General features: G+C 28.5%; 2 protein-coding genes across 2 annotated transcripts; one reads left to right on the plus strand and one right to left on the minus strand.

Annotated features, from left to right (window-relative positions):
* Positions 1-1,331: 1,331 nt before the first annotated feature.
* LOC113386066 lies at positions 1,332-10,507 on the minus strand. The gene is made up of 12 exons (XM_026623874.1): positions 9,652-10,507; positions 9,079-9,306; positions 8,645-8,896; positions 8,061-8,219; positions 6,376-7,329; positions 5,602-5,829; positions 5,158-5,409; positions 4,929-5,092; positions 3,058-3,778; positions 2,636-2,863; positions 2,300-2,551; positions 1,332-1,498 (listed from the first exon to the last, which is right to left on the minus strand). The coding sequence occupies exons 1-12, from the start codon at positions 10,505-10,507 to the stop codon at positions 1,332-1,334; spliced, it is 4,461 nt and encodes a 1,486-aa protein (XP_026479659.1).
* A 1,662-nt stretch (positions 10,508-12,169) lies between these two features.
* On the plus strand, positions 12,170-17,090 carry LOC113385469 (cytochrome b5-related protein-like). Its single transcript, XM_026623320.1, has 5 exons — positions 12,170-12,207; positions 13,391-13,581; positions 14,758-15,143; positions 15,216-15,401; positions 16,574-17,090. The coding sequence occupies exons 1-5, from the start codon at positions 12,198-12,200 to the stop codon at positions 17,088-17,090; spliced, it is 1,290 nt and encodes a 429-aa protein (XP_026479105.1). The 5' UTR covers positions 12,170-12,197.
* Positions 17,091-18,001: the final 911 nt, after the last annotated feature.

Below are 18,001 nucleotides of genomic sequence, written 5' to 3' on the forward strand. Positions count from 1 at the left end.
TGATGAAGTTTATTTTATTATAAAAATATAGCATAAGATCATTTTTATAGGTACTGTTTTTTAAACATTGCAATTTTTATTGGACCATGATTTATGTACTAAACTAAAAATCATATGAACATAGGTTTATTATGAACAATTTTTGGGAAACTGTATCTTATAGGAATACCATAATAGCAGTATTTAAAATAATACATTTCTAAAAAATATAAATAAGATATCCAAAACGGTTACAAGGTTGTAGGTAACTCTTATAAAAAATACCTCCAACAAATCTATTTTATTATAATTTGAAACAAATGCGACATACCAGTAACGAATCGTTTAAAATTAAAAGACAAATTCACATTTTACAAAAAAAAAGAAAATACATTCAAAGAAATTTTATTTTAGCAACTCAAAACTTAAATATAATAGGCCCAGATATATTCTTCATATACATTTTTTATCCTAGCGGTCTAAAATATTTAAAATTTTGTAAATATATAATTCTCGTGGATTAAAAGAAGGTATCAATTATGCTACAATTATAAAAATACAATTTTAGCTCTAATACTGTAAATAACTAATTTAGTACTTCAAATATTTCTTATATCTAGATTTCTGTGATTTTGATCAACTTTAGTATTATTAAAAGTATTAAATATTTCTGCGCACATTGTTAAGACATTCACAAAGTCTATTAATATTATATTAATATTAATATAAGTGTAGTATAATAACTTAACTTGTTGATAATCATGTAGTTTAAATTAGACTTAATAGTTTAACTAATTTAATGATAGAATATTTTAATGAAAATTCGTGATTTGTAATAAAACTATTTTGGCAATATTTCGGACGTTTATTTTGTTTATTATATCATCTTCATTCATAAAATGTTGCGCAGAAATCATTATCATATCATAAATGAATTTTATATCAATTTGAATAATTTGGCCAGGTATTTTTAAATTCCATTGTTTTCGAAAAAAAAATTTTTTTGTATATCGAAAATAATTCAGATTTTAATTTTAATAATGGCTAGTTCTAAAGCTCACTTATATACTCCAAGTAAATAATTTTAACTTTGTGATTCAGTTCATATAATTCTTATAAATATTAGGCAATGTTACAGTATTTATAATAATTAATTTGAAAACATTTAATATTCCTCGAAAGTTCCAGCAATTTGCCTTAAGGCACGATGCCATACACCAACTAGTATTTAAATATATAAAAATATTATAAAATTAAAAAAATACTTATCTATAAAACTAGGTTATAAGAAATTCGTCATTTGGAAATGAACTCATATAGATTATTATTATTGATGATGAAAACAGTAATTTTTATTTTCGGTGTGCAATTTGGAGCCAAATTCCACCCAAAAGTGAAACTCCTGATGATTCTGGATCGTGTCGAAATTTCTGCGAAGTTTTTGCACTTTTCAAAATATCAAATTTATATAATGTCATAGCCAATCCAACTTTCATTTGCAATTTTGCCAATCGCATACCTAAAAAAAGAAAAGTTAATTTTTAAATAGCAAGTGCTGAAAATTGATAAGCTTTATTAAATCTAGATTTTTTTCCTTTTTATGTATGTATATAATTTAATTATTGCATGTGTTTACTAATGGATAAAACAACAACATCATGGAATTAGAAATGTAATTCTGTAGATCTCTATATATTAGGGTGGTCCTTAACAAAGACATTTTTGAATTTCTTTGCTCCCAAGAGCGCCAACGCTTCCAAATGCATAAAAAATAAATCTCTAATAGTATTAGCTCTTAATATAAACATTTAGATAGAGCGCACGCCAATTGAAAGTTTCTTATATTTGCTATTAACATACGTCATTAAGTAAATTCTTACGCCATCTCATCTGTATAGTATTCGTAAACTCAAATATTATGACACATAAGAATATTTATGAACCACTTAAAATCTAAATAAATCTATGTGGGTTGTTTTATAATATTTATTCATCATGGAATAATTTGAGTTTCAACTTCATCAATTAAATAAATATTTTGCTGCAAAATTAATCTTGATTTCATGATGAATAGGATTTAATTAGAGGTAAAGTGGTTTATAATTTTTTCTTTTAGAACTATCACTATTTGTGAATTACTTTAAATTTCATCTGCATTCAATTGATTCGTAAAAATAGAATCGTTGCTTGCTATTAAATATTATTTTTGATGTATTCTTACTTCTATTATTTTTGATTTATTCTTACTTCAAATCATTTTTTTTTTCATGACTAAAAATTTTAATCCCAAAATGTATACCATGTGACTATATATATTTACCTATGCAGGCCCTTCTTCCTTCACCAAATGGCATGTATGTGTATGGTGTAATTGAATCTTTGCGATCATCACTGAATCGATCAGGATCAAACTTTTCAGGATTTGAAAAATATTTAGGATCCCTTTGCAATCCCAATAGCGGAATCAATACCCTGGTACCTTTCGGAATTACTGTTTTGCTTCCAGGAATTTTGTAGTCAGTTAAACACTCCCTTGTCAGTGAAGGCAAAACAGGATACAGACGTAATGTTTCTATTAAAAATAGAATGAGAGAATTAATTTGATATTGGGTAAATTATTTGTATTGATGGTTAATTAGGTGTTAGTGCTGATTACCGCTTATGCAATTTTCCAGATACTTCATATCGTTCAGGGCTTCATATGTAAAACCACCATACCTTTTAACACAAGTATCGATTTCATTCTGGACTTTTTTCATAATGTATGGGTTTTGGGAAATTTCATAAAAAAATGAAGACATTGTCATTGAAGATGTTTCAAAACCTGCTGCAAGGAATAAGCGAGCTTCAGCAGCAATTGCTTCAATCGATAAAAGCTTTGCATCTGAAATGTAAATTATTTTATAGTAGCTTTTACTAATATGACTTATGATCGTGGTGATTAGTGATGTCCAGCGTCATACTGCTTGATACCGATCTAGGCGAGGTTGGGAGCAACCAGCAACTAATCTGCATTTTTTCCACTTTTCCACAACTGGATCGTTAAATATTATTATTAAAAAAAATAAGTTTACCTACCTTTGATTTTAACTTTCATGCCATCATCTTCATTAACTTTTCCTGAATTCCGTAACTGTATGAGCATCTGCATAAAATCATTTCTCACTACTCCTTTTTTCTCTCTAAGAGTCACAATCTGTTGTACAATATTCATTATAAATTTGTACACATCAGCATTAATAATTGAAATTCTTAATAAATTTATCAATTCCGGGCAATTGTGGAACAATAACTTCACGATAAAGTCTTTATAATTGGATACTTGGAAGATCTTTTTACCAATTTGTCGAAATTCGTCGTCAGGATTTTTTACAGAGTTTACGTCTATTCCAAAAGCTACTGATGCAATTATATCAGTCGTGTATCTTGCTGCCAAATCCTTAAATTCAACTACTTCACTGTTCTTTGCCTTTTCTGATAAATGTTCTTGAAGTTGTTCTCCGCATTTTGTGATCGTTTCCATCATAACTTTCAGTTTTCCAGATGTAAAAGCTGGTGATAGAACATTCCTCAATTTTACCCAAGCCTCACCAGATAAACTAAATAAATTCGATGCCAAAGCATTTGTTTTGGGATCAAACTCATTTCCTCTGTTTTGGAAGTTCTGAAAATCTTTTACCATTATCATTTTTATTAACTCGGGATCTTTTACCACCAATCGTGGGAAAAGGAATACATATATACCAAAAAATGGTTTTTGGACACTGTTGTATAAGTTTGACATCACTTGGCTCATTGACTGTTTTCGGAAAAACATTGCACTTATGTTACCAAATGGAAAAGAAGGTTGGATGTATGGTACATCCTTTCTTTTCCAATAAGTAAATGAATACAAAAAATAACTATAAATTACTGTAATAATTATTACAATTATTGCAATAATTACTGTTAATACATTATTTAAGAATATCATTTTGAAGTTTTGGCTTCTTTTAGTAACTGAAATGTTTATTATAATTTTACACCAATTAGAATTAATACAAGTTTATGTTAGTACACAAAAATTCAAACTCGTAGTGGATTTGTTATGAACGATGATGTGACAATATTATTAAATGACCAGCACAATTATTTTGGTACAATCTGTTAGAGATAAGTTTTACTAACGACTAAAAGGTTATCACTTTAAATAAATACGTTGGATACAACTGATTTTTATTTACAAAATTAATTATCTATAATTATGTATTTAGAAATACATCGAATTTACAAATAAATATTTCATAAAATGCTATACTGCACCTTATTACTAAAAATTTTAAAAATAATTAATGTTTGGCGAAATTTGCATTTTTACTTAATATGCAAATGTAATTATTCCTGAGTCAAAATATTAGCTCAGTGATATCAGTTCTGCAATTATCAATCGATATTTCAATCGAGTTTTTTTGTTCGTATTATTCGATTTTAGCTACTCAATTAATTTTTTTTTATAATAATTATAATATGTTATAGAAGAGTTTGGAATTCTTATTTATATAAGTTAGTATTAAACTACTTATAATAATAATACATCAGGACTAAAATATCCTGGATTAAGACAAAAATATCCTGACTAAGATTAAATGTACCAACATAGTTGAATATATGCAAATACAGTGAAGAAGTTAAAAATGAACACAAAACTGAGGTGGAATCTTTTTTTGAAATAACAACGTCAAGTGAAAAGTCCGACTATAAATAATAATGGACTTGATTAACGACGGAAAGAAAATAACATGAAAGAAATTCGGCTCAAAATGGCTCAAAATTTTGACCATCAACTGACTGAAGTGCAAATCATCTACGTGATTTGCGCATTTTAAAATATTTTTAATTAAGAATCAATGTTTTCTCGGTGAGTATAAACTAGACGAATTTTGATACTAATTATCTATTACTCATTAAACTTTTCGTTTAGCTACTTTCAGCCAGATTCCACCTAAATGTACAACACCCGCAGTAGTAGGATCATGCTGGAATTCTTCTGATGTTTTAGAACATTTCAAAATATCAAATTTGTGAAGCACCATTGCCAATCCCATTTTCACTTGCATTTTTCCCAAACGCATGCCTAAAAGTAAAATTCTATAACATATTTCATAACAATATTATTATTTTGATGTAATTCTTTATTACCAATGCATGCCCTTTTTCCTTCTCCAAAAGGAAAATATGTATAAGGTTTTATGGAACCTTTACGCTCATCACTGAATCGGTCTGGATCAAATTTCATTGGGTTTGGGAAATGATCTGGATCTCGGTGGAGACCCATTAACGGTATCAATACTCTGGTGCCTTTTGGAATGAATGCGTTGTGTCCAGGAATTTTGTAGTCTATTGAGCATTCGCGAACAAGGAATGGTAACGTTGTATAAATCCGGAGAGTTTCTGTAATAAAAACAATCTTTTGGCATTAAAAAGCATTTGGCCTTCTATTAACTAAAGTTCCTGTACGAATCAGAATCTGGTAAAGAATCAAAATTATATATTATCATGGAGAGCAAATGCAAATTTTCAATCATAACATAGATATATTAGGGTAAGACTACAGTCATATACATTTGTTTGTAATTTTCTTACCATTAATGCAATTTTCCAAATATTTCATATCATTCATTGCTTCATAGTTAAAACCTCCATGTTTTGCGACACTTGCATCAATATCTGCTTGAGCTTTTCGCATGATGTCATGGTTTTGTGCCATTTCATAGAAAAATGATGACATTGTTATAGAAGATGTTTCGAAACCAGCCAAGAAGAACAAATTCACTTCTGATGCTATAGCATCCAAGGATAACTGCTTTTCTCCTGAAAGAATCGCAAGTAAGAATCATACATATACATTAGGGTGGTCCTTAATATAGACATTTTTTAATTTCCTTGCTCCCAAGGGCTCAAATGGTTCCAAATTAATGAAAAATAATTTTCTGAAAGTTTTAGCTCTTAATATTAACTTTTAGATAGTGCGCAATTCAATCAAACTTCGTATGGCAATAGCATGAAAAAAAAATTTTTTAGGTACAACTTAGCGACAAATGAATTAAAAGTGAAAATTTGTGTCATTTTTATTGAAAATTCTACGCTCAAAATTTTTGAAAATTTGTTCATGCTATTTCCATACACAACTTTGATTGAATTGCGCTCTATCTAAAAGACAATATTAAGAGCCAAAACTTTCAGAGAATTGTTTTTTATCAATTTGGAACCATTTGAGATCATGGGAGCAAGGAAATTCGAAAATGACCATTTTAAGGACCACCCTAATGTATACATTTTTTTATAAAATACTCAAAAATGTATAGGTATCAAAAAAACATTTGTTGGCTATCATTTTTTATGATATCATTCTATTACCTTGTACTTTGATTTTCATGTCATCATCATCTGTAATTTCACCACCATTTCTCAACTGAATCAAAAGTTGCATGAAATCAGGTCTTGTTATATTATTTTCTTCTCTAAAGGTCACTGTTTGTCTAACAACATTCATCATGAAATCATAAACTTCACGACTTATATTTGCCAATTTAAATTTATTCAGGATTTCAGGTGACATGAAAAACATAATGGACATGACAACATCCCATCTTGTGGGTAAATTAAATATTTTTCTGCCAATTTCGCGAAATTCGTGATTTGGATTTTTCACTGAGTTTACTTCATTGCCTAAAGCTACTGAAGAAATTACATCTGTTGTGTATCTTGCAGCCAAGTCTTTGAATTCGAGTTCTTCTTTACTGTTGGATTTTTCTTCAAGAAATTCTTGCAAATTTTTACCGCATCTAATAATAATCTCCATCATAGCTTTAAGTTTTCCCGATGTAAATGCCGGTGACAGAGCATTTCTTAATTTTTGCCAAGAATCTCCTGATATGCTAAATAAATTCGATTGCAAAGCGTTGGATTTTGAGTCAAATTCATTGCCCCTGTTTTGGAAATATTGGAAGTCCTTCACCAAAATTAACTTGATCAATTCTGGATCCTTTACTACCAATCTGGGTATACAAAACACATAAATACCGAAGAATGGCGCTTTTATGCTGTTGTATAAATCAGCTATATTTTGACTCATTGATTTTTTGGATCTAAACACAGGTTCTACATTTCCGAAAGGAAAAGTTGGTGCAATTGATGGAATATTTCTTTTTTCCCAGAATGTGAAAGAGTGTTTGAAATATACGTAAGTTGCTGCAAGTACTAACACCAGAACGGCCACCAAAACTTCAAACACATATTGGATAAAGTCGAACATTTTCACCTTTTCACTTTTATTCACGCAATAAAATATTATAATTACACGACTAGTACATATCAATTATTTTTTCGTGTTACTTTGCCAAAAATATACCACAGATTATCAACTGTTAACGCGCTTCATAAATAATGCTTATTCATGATTTTGATAAAGTTGTTTTTACGCCGAATCCAAACGATTTCATATCGCATAATGGCATATCTTATATATGATAAAATATTTATTATGTCATCATACAATCATTTATATTAACAGAAATTAATGAACAGTGATTATAATTACATCGTTAAAGACAATTGAAAAGACATATCTTAGAACGAATGCTAAAAGACATATCATAGACATCTTATATATGATAAAATATTTATTATGTCATCATACAATCATTTATATTAACAGAAATTAATGAACAGTGATTATAATTACATCGTTAAAGACAATTGAAAAGACATATCTTAGAACGAATGCTTAAAGACATATCATAGAACAAATGCTTATCTAAATGATTGCCATAATTATAATTTATTTATGAGTTTTTTTGTACATATATTATTTCCGAATCCATTTATATTATAATTCATGTCTAAATAAACATTACCTATTATTCGATAAATTACAATAATGCTAAAAATATTCATACATAAATATACCGTCACGACTTTTCAAGTTGTTTTTCTTCTATTTTATATAATTATATAGCATTTGTTGCTGAAAATACGAGCAAATATAAAGTATTCTTAGTATAAAAATTATTTCTAAATTAATATCATTTTTTATTGTTTACGAGGAGCAACCTTTAGCCAAATTCCTCCTAAGTGAACCACACCAGCAGTTGTTGGATCATGTTGAAACTCTGTGGATGTTTTGGAACATTTCAGAATGTCGTATTTTTGAAGCACCATTGCTAAACCAACTTTTACTTGCATTTTTCCTAAACGCATACCTAGAGGTGTAAAAGATATATAGTTCGTAATCTAAAATCATAAATGTTTATACAAAAAAAATGTAATGAGTATGATATTTTAATTTTTTTACATGCTGCCAGTCAGAAATATGGAGTTGTGTGTAGTATTGGAGAAGATTTGGGAAAATAAAATGCATCCAAGAAGGTAGCAAATGAAAAAGTAGTACTCAGTAGATTGAAAGCAAAAGTTCAAGAAATAGAAGATGCTCTCACATTAAGGAGTTACCTCCAGGTAATGTCTTAACATTTAAACTGGACGTACATGAAGTTTATCATAAATTACTGATAAACAAAATTGATTAAATTTATTTTTACTCATATAAAATGTCTATTTTCTATTTTATTTATTGCTTAAATTTTCTTTCCAATTACCAATTATTGTCTATTGTTTTAATTTATCTCACCTATACAGGCTCGTTTTCCTTCACCAAAAGGGATATACGTATAAGGAACAATGGATCCTTTTCTTTCATCACTAAAACGGTCAGGATCGTACTTCAACGGATCTGGAAAATATTCAGGATCTCTGTGTAAACCCATCAATGGTATCAACACTCTGGTTCCTTTAGGAATTACTGCATCATGTCCAGGAATTTTGTAGTCAATGGAGCACTGGCGTAGTAGAAATGGCAGGGCAGTGTAAATGCGAAGAGTTTCTGAAAAATATTTAGAGGAATTGTACTAAATTGATAACAGTCATCTTTGTTATCTCAATTACACTTTTATCATAATCAACAATACAATGCATTTAGCAAAACTCCAATAATATATGGAAAATTTTATAATTTTTGCCAATCATTGTTTTTAAGCATTTCAATTATAAATTTATTTAACTTACCATTTATACAATTTTCCAGATATTTCATCTCATTCATTGCATCATATGTGAATCCTCCATGTTTTGCGACGCAAGAATCTACTTCGGCTTGTGCCTTCCTCATAATTTCTGGATGCCTTGCCATTTCGTAGAAGAAGGATGACATTGTTATTGACGATGTTTCAAATCCAGCCAGGAAGAATAGATGCACCTCTGCGGTTATCTCTTCCAGGGACATTTGTTTCTCCTCTGAAATTTGGAAATAACTCATTAAACTACCTTTCCTTATGGTGAGTTATTGAAATCACATGAATAATTAGCTTTATGTTATCGTTATAAAACTCCAATCCAATTTGTTAATTTTGTTTTCGCGACCTCTCTAGTTATTCTGAATTGTTCGACAACCACTGTGGAGACACAATATTTTAGAATAAAAATAAATTTCGATTTTATCATTGGAATTTGGCTCAACGATTGGATAGAGTAAACCTCGTTTCGAATACTTTCAGGATTTTTTAACATTTTAATACATTGCTATTACAGTTTACTTACTCTGAATTTCTACTTTCATGTCATCATCGTCTCTAATTTTACCAGTATTTCTCAATTGTATCAGAAGCTGCATAAAATCATTTCTCATGACACCACTTTGTTCTCGATAATTGACAGTTTGCTCAACTACATTTGTCATAAAGTCGTGTACATCTGGCTTAACCACAGATATATTAAGAGTCTTCAAGTACTCTGGTGAAGTGAAAAACATAATATTCTTTATAGCCTCCCAAGTAGTAGAAAAATCGAAGATCCTTCTACCGATATTTCGAAACTCATCATTTGGATTTTTTATGGAGTTAACATCAATTCCCATTGCCACTGAAGAAATGATATCTGTAGTGTAACGCGCTGCTAGATCTTTAAATTCCAAAACTTCCTGGCCTTTAGCCTTTTCTTCAAGGTATAATTGCAGATTTTCACCACATTTTATAACTGTGTTCATCATCATTTTCAATTTTCCAGAAGTAAACGCAGGTGTCAATGCGTTCCTTAAGTTTTTCCAGTGGTTGCCTGCTAAGCTGAACAAATGTGCTACTAAAGCATTTTTCTCCGGGTCAATCTCGTTTCCACGATCTTGGAAATGTTGAAAATCTTTAACTAAAACCAACTTCACTATTTGTGGATCTTTAATAACTAATCTCGGTGTTGCAAACACATACATTCCAAAAAATGGAGCTTTGATTCTGTTATATAAATCAGTCACATTTTCACCCATAGATTTCCTTAAAGTGAACATGGGCGCGACATTTCCGAATGGAAAACTTGGCTTAATTGTCGGTATACCTCTTCTAGACCAATACGAAAACGCGTTTAGGAAATAAATATAAATAATTGCAAAAATTACAGCTAATGTGGCTGTAATATCTTTTAAAACAGTATCAAATATTAGAGCCATTACTTCTTTTTAGCCCGGTGGCTTAAATTGAAATGATTGATGTACAAAATATTGTTGATTCAATTTCGCTCAATATTTATGACTAAGTGTGTCCATTGTATTTTTCAATACCGATAAACCTATAATTTATGATCATGACTGTTCGCAACGATTATGTAAACAAGTTTTCAGCACGCAAGATATAATTACTTATCTTATCAATTGCATATTTGGGAGACACTACAATTTGTATCTTTATTAGATGACTGTGATTTTGACACATTTTGACGAAGAAATAATAAGATCAGCACTTCATAAACAATTAGATCTTAAAGAATTAAATCAAATAATTAAACTATCAATGAAAATTAATCGATTAATCGATTCACAATAAATTATTTTGGCGAGGCGGATATTTCAAATATTTTGACCGCTGTAAAATAATTTGATTTAAATTATTTTTAAAAATTTTATAAATGCAAAATATTTTTACTGGCTTATTTTTACTAACTCTGAATAAAAGATCAAAATTTTATTTTTAAATATTTAGATTATTCTCGATTAAGCTTTTTATCTTATCTTACTACTTGCTATAAATTAATAAAATTAGATTGCTATAAGTTAATAAAATTAGCTTATTTTCACTAAGTGCCATATATAAAAGTAACTTTAAAAATCAATAAAATAGTAAATATGTATTTATAATCGATGTTTATTGATTTTTTGCTTTTCACTATCTTATCTTACTGTAAGGTGGTCCTTATAATGAACTAGTTGTAAGTGGCATTTTGTCAAAGCAAGTTGAATAAATTCCTTGATATATGTAAATAATAAACCTAATCAATAAGAATGGAGATTTAGATGTTTAGATAAAATTTTCAACTAAAACATATTTTGAAAATGAAATTTTTGCTCTCACTAAGAACTAATTAATGCTATTTCTAGTTGATGTGTAATTCAAACAAACTTATAATAAATATAATTGATTTATATATATTGCCTAAACACGTTGTCCCTTAGTGTATTAAATTTTAATAATTAACTCATTAAGACCAAGATGTCTATTGCAATGTAAAGTTTATATTTAATATTATGAAAGACAAGACCAAAGCATTTGATAGATGGGTATCAACACATCTTCTGAAATTTACTTTTTTGGTTTTATTATACTCCTCAGATTATATATAGTTTTGCTTACAGTATTTTATTTTCTGTGATTTTTTGTTCATTTTTAAACTCTTGATGTTGGTTGGTATTGTATATTGTAGCTTAAAAGTCGCCAGAACTTTGCTAGGTCTTGCAGTTCTGTATTATTCACAATTTAGAAATATTTAAAGTTAAAGAACATTATCAAATATTTTAAAATTTTGAATATTTTATGATTTTTTTTAACTTGAATTTTCGAAAAATTTTATTTCGAAATTATCGCCGGACCGTAACAAATTCGAAAGGTTCAAGTTCGAAATACGATAAGAATGGATTATATTCGCTATCTGATAAAAAATATATGTATATTATATTGTAAACATTGGACTGAATTATTTTGTGATAAATCTGTGATAGAACCACATGCATTCTAAAAGTTAATATTATTAGTGTGAACATTATAAACAAAACCATGAAAAATTAATAATTATCAATGTGAAAAGAACAAAAATAAATCGTTATTCTGAGAAAGTGCATAAAAAACTGAATTTAGAGAAAGTACAAAATGGGTAAAGGTGAACAATATTAATATTCAATTGAACAAAAAATAACAAATCAAAGTATCATTTATGAACACGTATTAAACTAATATAACGTTTCGGCTTATAATCATGTTTCATCGTTAGTGGCTGATAATCATAATTAGTTTGCTTGATCTTCACACACTCTGCATTACACTTTGCATTACACTATTATGTCAAATATATTAATATATATGATTATTACAATAAAATAATAATATTCATTCAATATTACAACCTATCATTAATATTTAAACCATAACAAAATAAATTTATAATGTCTGAGAAATTGCTGAAACATATGTTAGTACTAACAATGTTTATAGATTACATGAAATAAATAAAATACGAGTGTTTAATATTCACTGATGATGACGTTAATTTGAATATTGAAATGTATAATGCAATGAAAAAATGTGATATTTTCAATGATTTTGTATCATAATATCTCAATAAATATTTGAATTTTACATAAAATTTAACTAGCATAGACATATTAAATTATTAATATATGTGTGTATACATATTTATATAAATATATATATATATATATATATATAAATATATATATATATATACATACATATATATATATACATATATATATATTTATTTATTTTTTTTATTTATTTATTTATTCATAAGCAAGCCGTAATCAATAATAATAGATATTATTTCAGGCTCTTGTCAAGACATGTGTATGTGTGTGTATTTTATTATCATGCAAAGTATAAATTGGTAATGATTTGCTAAAATTTAATAATCATTATTTAGACTTCTGATACAAAAATATACTTATCAATGAAGGTTACATAAAACATATTATGTACACGAAAACACGCACGTATATTTTGCGGATTTTTTTTAATAATTAGTGACAATTTAGTGTACAAAGTTTTTTATCGACAGACACATACACACACATATATATGCATATATCTCTTACACGTGTTAAATTATGCCTCATACAACTTTGTATTTTTATGTATCAATCAAATCTTCAAAAGATTTGTATTCTAGTAATAGATGGTGATATTGATTTACTATTAGAATAACAAAAACGTATTACTTGTCTTTTATGTAATCATTTAATGGTCATTTGTGGCTTTTTAAGGGCTATTTTTAATATTTACATTTTTAATTTGTTGGTTAAGATTTTCTGTAATTTTTGCTTTAGGTAAATATGATATTCACACTCACTATCCATCATTAAGGGATAAACATCCCAGAACTGCAGACAATTGGTTAGAAGGCCAAAGATTGGATGGAGGCGCAGAAGGCTTATGGAGAATTCATGACAAATTGTATGATTTATCGCGTTTTGTTGAAAATCATCCAGGTGGCAAAGAATGGCTGGAATATACGAAAGTAAATAATAGTTAGATTTATTTTAATAATATATTGTTGAATTAAACTTCTTTAGGCGCGACTAAGGAGTAAATATGTAAAAATGCAACGGAAGTTGCGTTACGCCCAAACTGTTAGTCATTTCTATGCAAGGCAAGACAAATATTACAGCTGCTCAAAAAATTAAATTGTATAGCCACCAAAAAAGTAAAAAAAAATACAAGCGGTTAATGAATGTATGTTAATTTTAATTACATGAAGTTCTTCGAACACAATTACATTACGAGTGAAATTGTCAAAACAATATTTCTTTAGGCGTTGTGAAAATAGAATTTAATAAGCGGCAATTACTTTATTTCTCTAATGAAGGTTCAAGTCCTAAATGCTAATTACAATGACAAACCGTAAGTAAGTAATTACAATAAGTTTTACTTCAATCGCGTGTGAACCTTACGAACACTCTTTTTGTTAATATGTTATACTTACACATACACCAAAATAAGGTATGTAATATAAGTCTTAAATTAAGTACAATTTACTAAAGCGCTAAATATTAAGATCACCAAGTCACCAGTCGTCCCAAAGTTGTCTTCGACGTCCCGGAATTTTCTGGAAGCATCATTTGTCCCGAATTTAAGTTCTTTGTCCCGTTTTATCCTAAAATTTAAAAAAATGCTTTCATAAACATAAAACAAATAAATATCCCATCAATTATCTAGAAATGATATATGCGACATGTACTTACATGAAACAATTCTTTATAACAGACCAACTTTCCAATGTAAAAATATCTGGAATCCAAATGGTTTTAGTTTGAATAAGTTACTCATCAATGCATCTAATATTGTTACAAATATAAAATATCATTATTATTATCACGTTTTTTTTTGTCTTGTTACAAAATGCTAAAAAGAAAAAAATATGATTCTGTCATTCCAGAGCAAGGAATTCGATCAAGTCTAATATACAAAACATTTTATTAAAAATTATGCACACAACAGTTTTTCAAGAAAACTAGCGTCATATTTATCAAATTGCTTTTGTGTCTTGAAAAGACAATATTAGTTATATTATTTAGACCTACTTGGGTATACTATACGTAAATAATATTTATTATATGTATACTTGCCTGTTCTGAAAAGTCTATTTTGAGAAGTTAATCAATCAACTTATTAATATATTTTTTGATTTTTATAGGGTATGGATATCACTGCAGCATTTGAAGCTCATCACATTTCAAAGACTGCAGAAAAATTATTACCAAAATATTTTGTACGTGAAGCAAGGACACCAAGTCACTCGTTATTAACATTTCATGAAGATGGCTTCTATAAAACTCTAAAACAACGTATGAGCGAAGAAATCAAACGTGTGCCAAAATCAGTAAGAAGAAAATCAAAATTAATTATTGATTTTCTTATTTTGGGAACATTCATTAGTTCGATCTTATCGACTTTTTATTGGCCATTAGTATTTCTCTCGGGCTTATTTTTAGCTTGGACATCAGTGGCAGCGCATAATTTCTTTCACCAAAAAAATAACTGGAGAATGTATGCCTTTAATTTAACGTTATTAAGTTGTAGGTAGGTTGAAAATGCATAATAATATTTGGCAGATTGTTTACTTTATCTTTTCTAATTTTGATTTAATTTCAGGGAATGGCGTATATCTCATGTTTTATCCCATCATTTGCATCCGAATACTTTGGTTGATATGGAATGCAGCACTGCTGAACCATTTTTGTGTTGGCAACCAAAAGATAAAGGTTTCATGAAATATGTTTCTTGTGTTATATCGCCATTGTTTTATGCTATTATCTATATTGGGCAGTATATTTTCAGGTAAAAACATATTAGTTTAAACTTACATTATTTCATATACCCCTAAAAATTAGAAAGAATTAACATACCCCGAAAGGTGTATAAAGCAGGGCTTCTTAAACTTTTTTTATTCGCGACACTATTTTTTTTTTTTTTTTTTTTCATAGCAAACTATACAAAGTACATTCAGCTATATATTATTACAGGTATATATTATTTGACTGCGTGATATTGCTATTTATGATTGCAAGTTATGATATGAAAGACAAAGAAATATGAAAGACAAAGAAATTATTATTTTTATATGATTATTTATTAGGAAACTTCATGCATATATAAATAAATGGTTTAAGAAGCCATGGTATAAAGCGTAGGTTTCCAAACTTGTTTGAGTCGTAGCTTAGACTTTGCCAAGGACTCCCAATTTTTACTGAATATCAATGTTTATATAAATATCTAAATGTACTAAAATATTAGATGTTAATTAACATTTAATATTTTAGTACATTTAGATATTTATGTATTTTAAAATACATGTTCAGTTTATACATTTTTAAATAGATTTAAAAATTAAAAAGTAAGCGACAGGCAAAGTTTTATTATCACCATTTGGCTACAAATTTATGTAAGGTTTAAACTCTCATCTCTACATCTTTTTTGTTAGAAAATCGGTAATATCGCATAAACCCATCTACCAGGTCTATTTAACATTTCCTGAGTAGTTTGTTCTACTGTTTTTATGTTATTAATGAAGCACGTATTTGTATGTAGTATTGCATAGTAAATCAGGCTGAGTTAAAAACTATTTTTTCATAAATCAATTATGTTATGCACCTTCTGCAAATACCAGATGATGCAAAATCATTTAATTTTTGATAAGACAGATACAGAATGATAACATAATTAATTTATATCATAATATTTGCTGATAATCTGTTATTTTGTTATGATATTCAATAAAAAAAACGAAGAAACAGATTTTTTTCATTAAGTTGAAAGTTCTGATTAAGTTTTGTTGAAACAATATACGTGTGGTTCCATCAAGATCTTGAAAATTGCCAAAAAATTTAAATTCAAAATATAATTTCAAAAATTTTATATACGTTTTGACAGGATTTCATTAGATTAATATTCTAAATGTATAATTGTCACTGAATTTTACAAAATACTCCTAAAATTCGTTTACCTTCCAGAATAAACGCGGCGATCAAAAGAGGTCATCTACTCACCCCATTTTGGCATGAATTGATTCCATATACATTACCGTTGGCTATGATTATTATGTCAAATTTGCCAATAATTTCTACCCTAAAAACTTGGTTTACAATTATTATGATTGCTAGTTTCTTTTTTGGAGCAATCGGTTACAACGCTGCTCACCATCATCCAGAAATTTATCACCACAACGATGCCCATAGAAAAGATCTAGATTTTGGAAAATTCCAACTTGATGCTGTCATGGACAGGGATGAAGTTACAGGATCTTTGTTTATGGTTTTGACAAGTTTTGGAGATCATGGATTGCATCATTTGTTCCCAACTTTAGATCATGCACTACTTCCGTATTTATATCCAGCCTTTGAGGAGGTTTGTGAAGTGTTTGGAATACATTTACGATTTACTTCACAATGGGAATTAGTTAAAGGGCAGTTTCGTCAATTGTTGAGGACATTGCCGAACTTGATACCTCCTGATGTAGTAAAAAAATAAGAAGAATTGGAATAGGAAATTTGCATAACTTTACTTAAATTAAATTATACAAAATATTATCAGTGGAAACTAAGTGTTTTGGACAAAAATTTGATTGCATTTCTCATTTGGGCTCATTCGATGTTCTGGTTTTCCGATACAAATAAAATATTTATGGGAAATTATTAATAGTATCCTGTACGTTAATACAAGTATATGTCGTTTGAAAATGCTGTTTGTAAAAGTTTTAGTGACAAAAAATCACGAAATATCACGTGGGGGAAGGGACGGTCTAGTAAGATATTACGTGTATTTTTCATTTTTTACCTGAATTTATTAAAAAAAATCCAAACACTTTAAATTTCAAAAAATTTTGTAACTAAAGATACACGTGATGTTTGTCGGGGTAGGCGGGGGGTTAATTTTGAATATCAGCACGTATTACCAGGGGGGTGGAAGGTCCAAAAATCATTAGAAAATCAATCACGTGATTAATGGACGCCCTCACAGGTTGTTCAAAATAGTTTTTGATTCGCGATTTAATCATCCGTTTTATATCTTTGTATTTTCTCTAGATTTTTTTTTATTATTTTATTATAAATATTGGCAGATAACCAGAACATGGTATTTATTAAAAACTACGTATAATTTAAAAAGCAACGTTCTTATTTTGATCAATTTTTGGGCACAAGTCACATATGAGCCCGCCTAAAGCAACAAATACTACACATAAGTCATTTGATATAATAGTCAACTAGTCAGTCAACATACATCTAACTAAATATATATATGTATATATAACAATAATAAATTGAAATATTTTTATAAAAGAATAAAAAGTGTAGTTCGTACAGAATGTGCTATATTAGGCCACCTTATTTTGGCTTACTTATTTGGGTGAATCCTTGGAATGAAATAGGCCTCAAACTTAA

The sequence above is a fragment of the Ctenocephalides felis genome, unplaced genomic scaffold, assembly GCF_003426905.1.
Source record: "Ctenocephalides felis isolate EL2017-DRISC unplaced genomic scaffold, ASM342690v1 CF-g0.4_SCAFFOLD_03571, whole genome shotgun sequence".
NCBI lineage: Eukaryota > Metazoa > Arthropoda > Insecta > Siphonaptera > Pulicidae > Ctenocephalides > Ctenocephalides felis.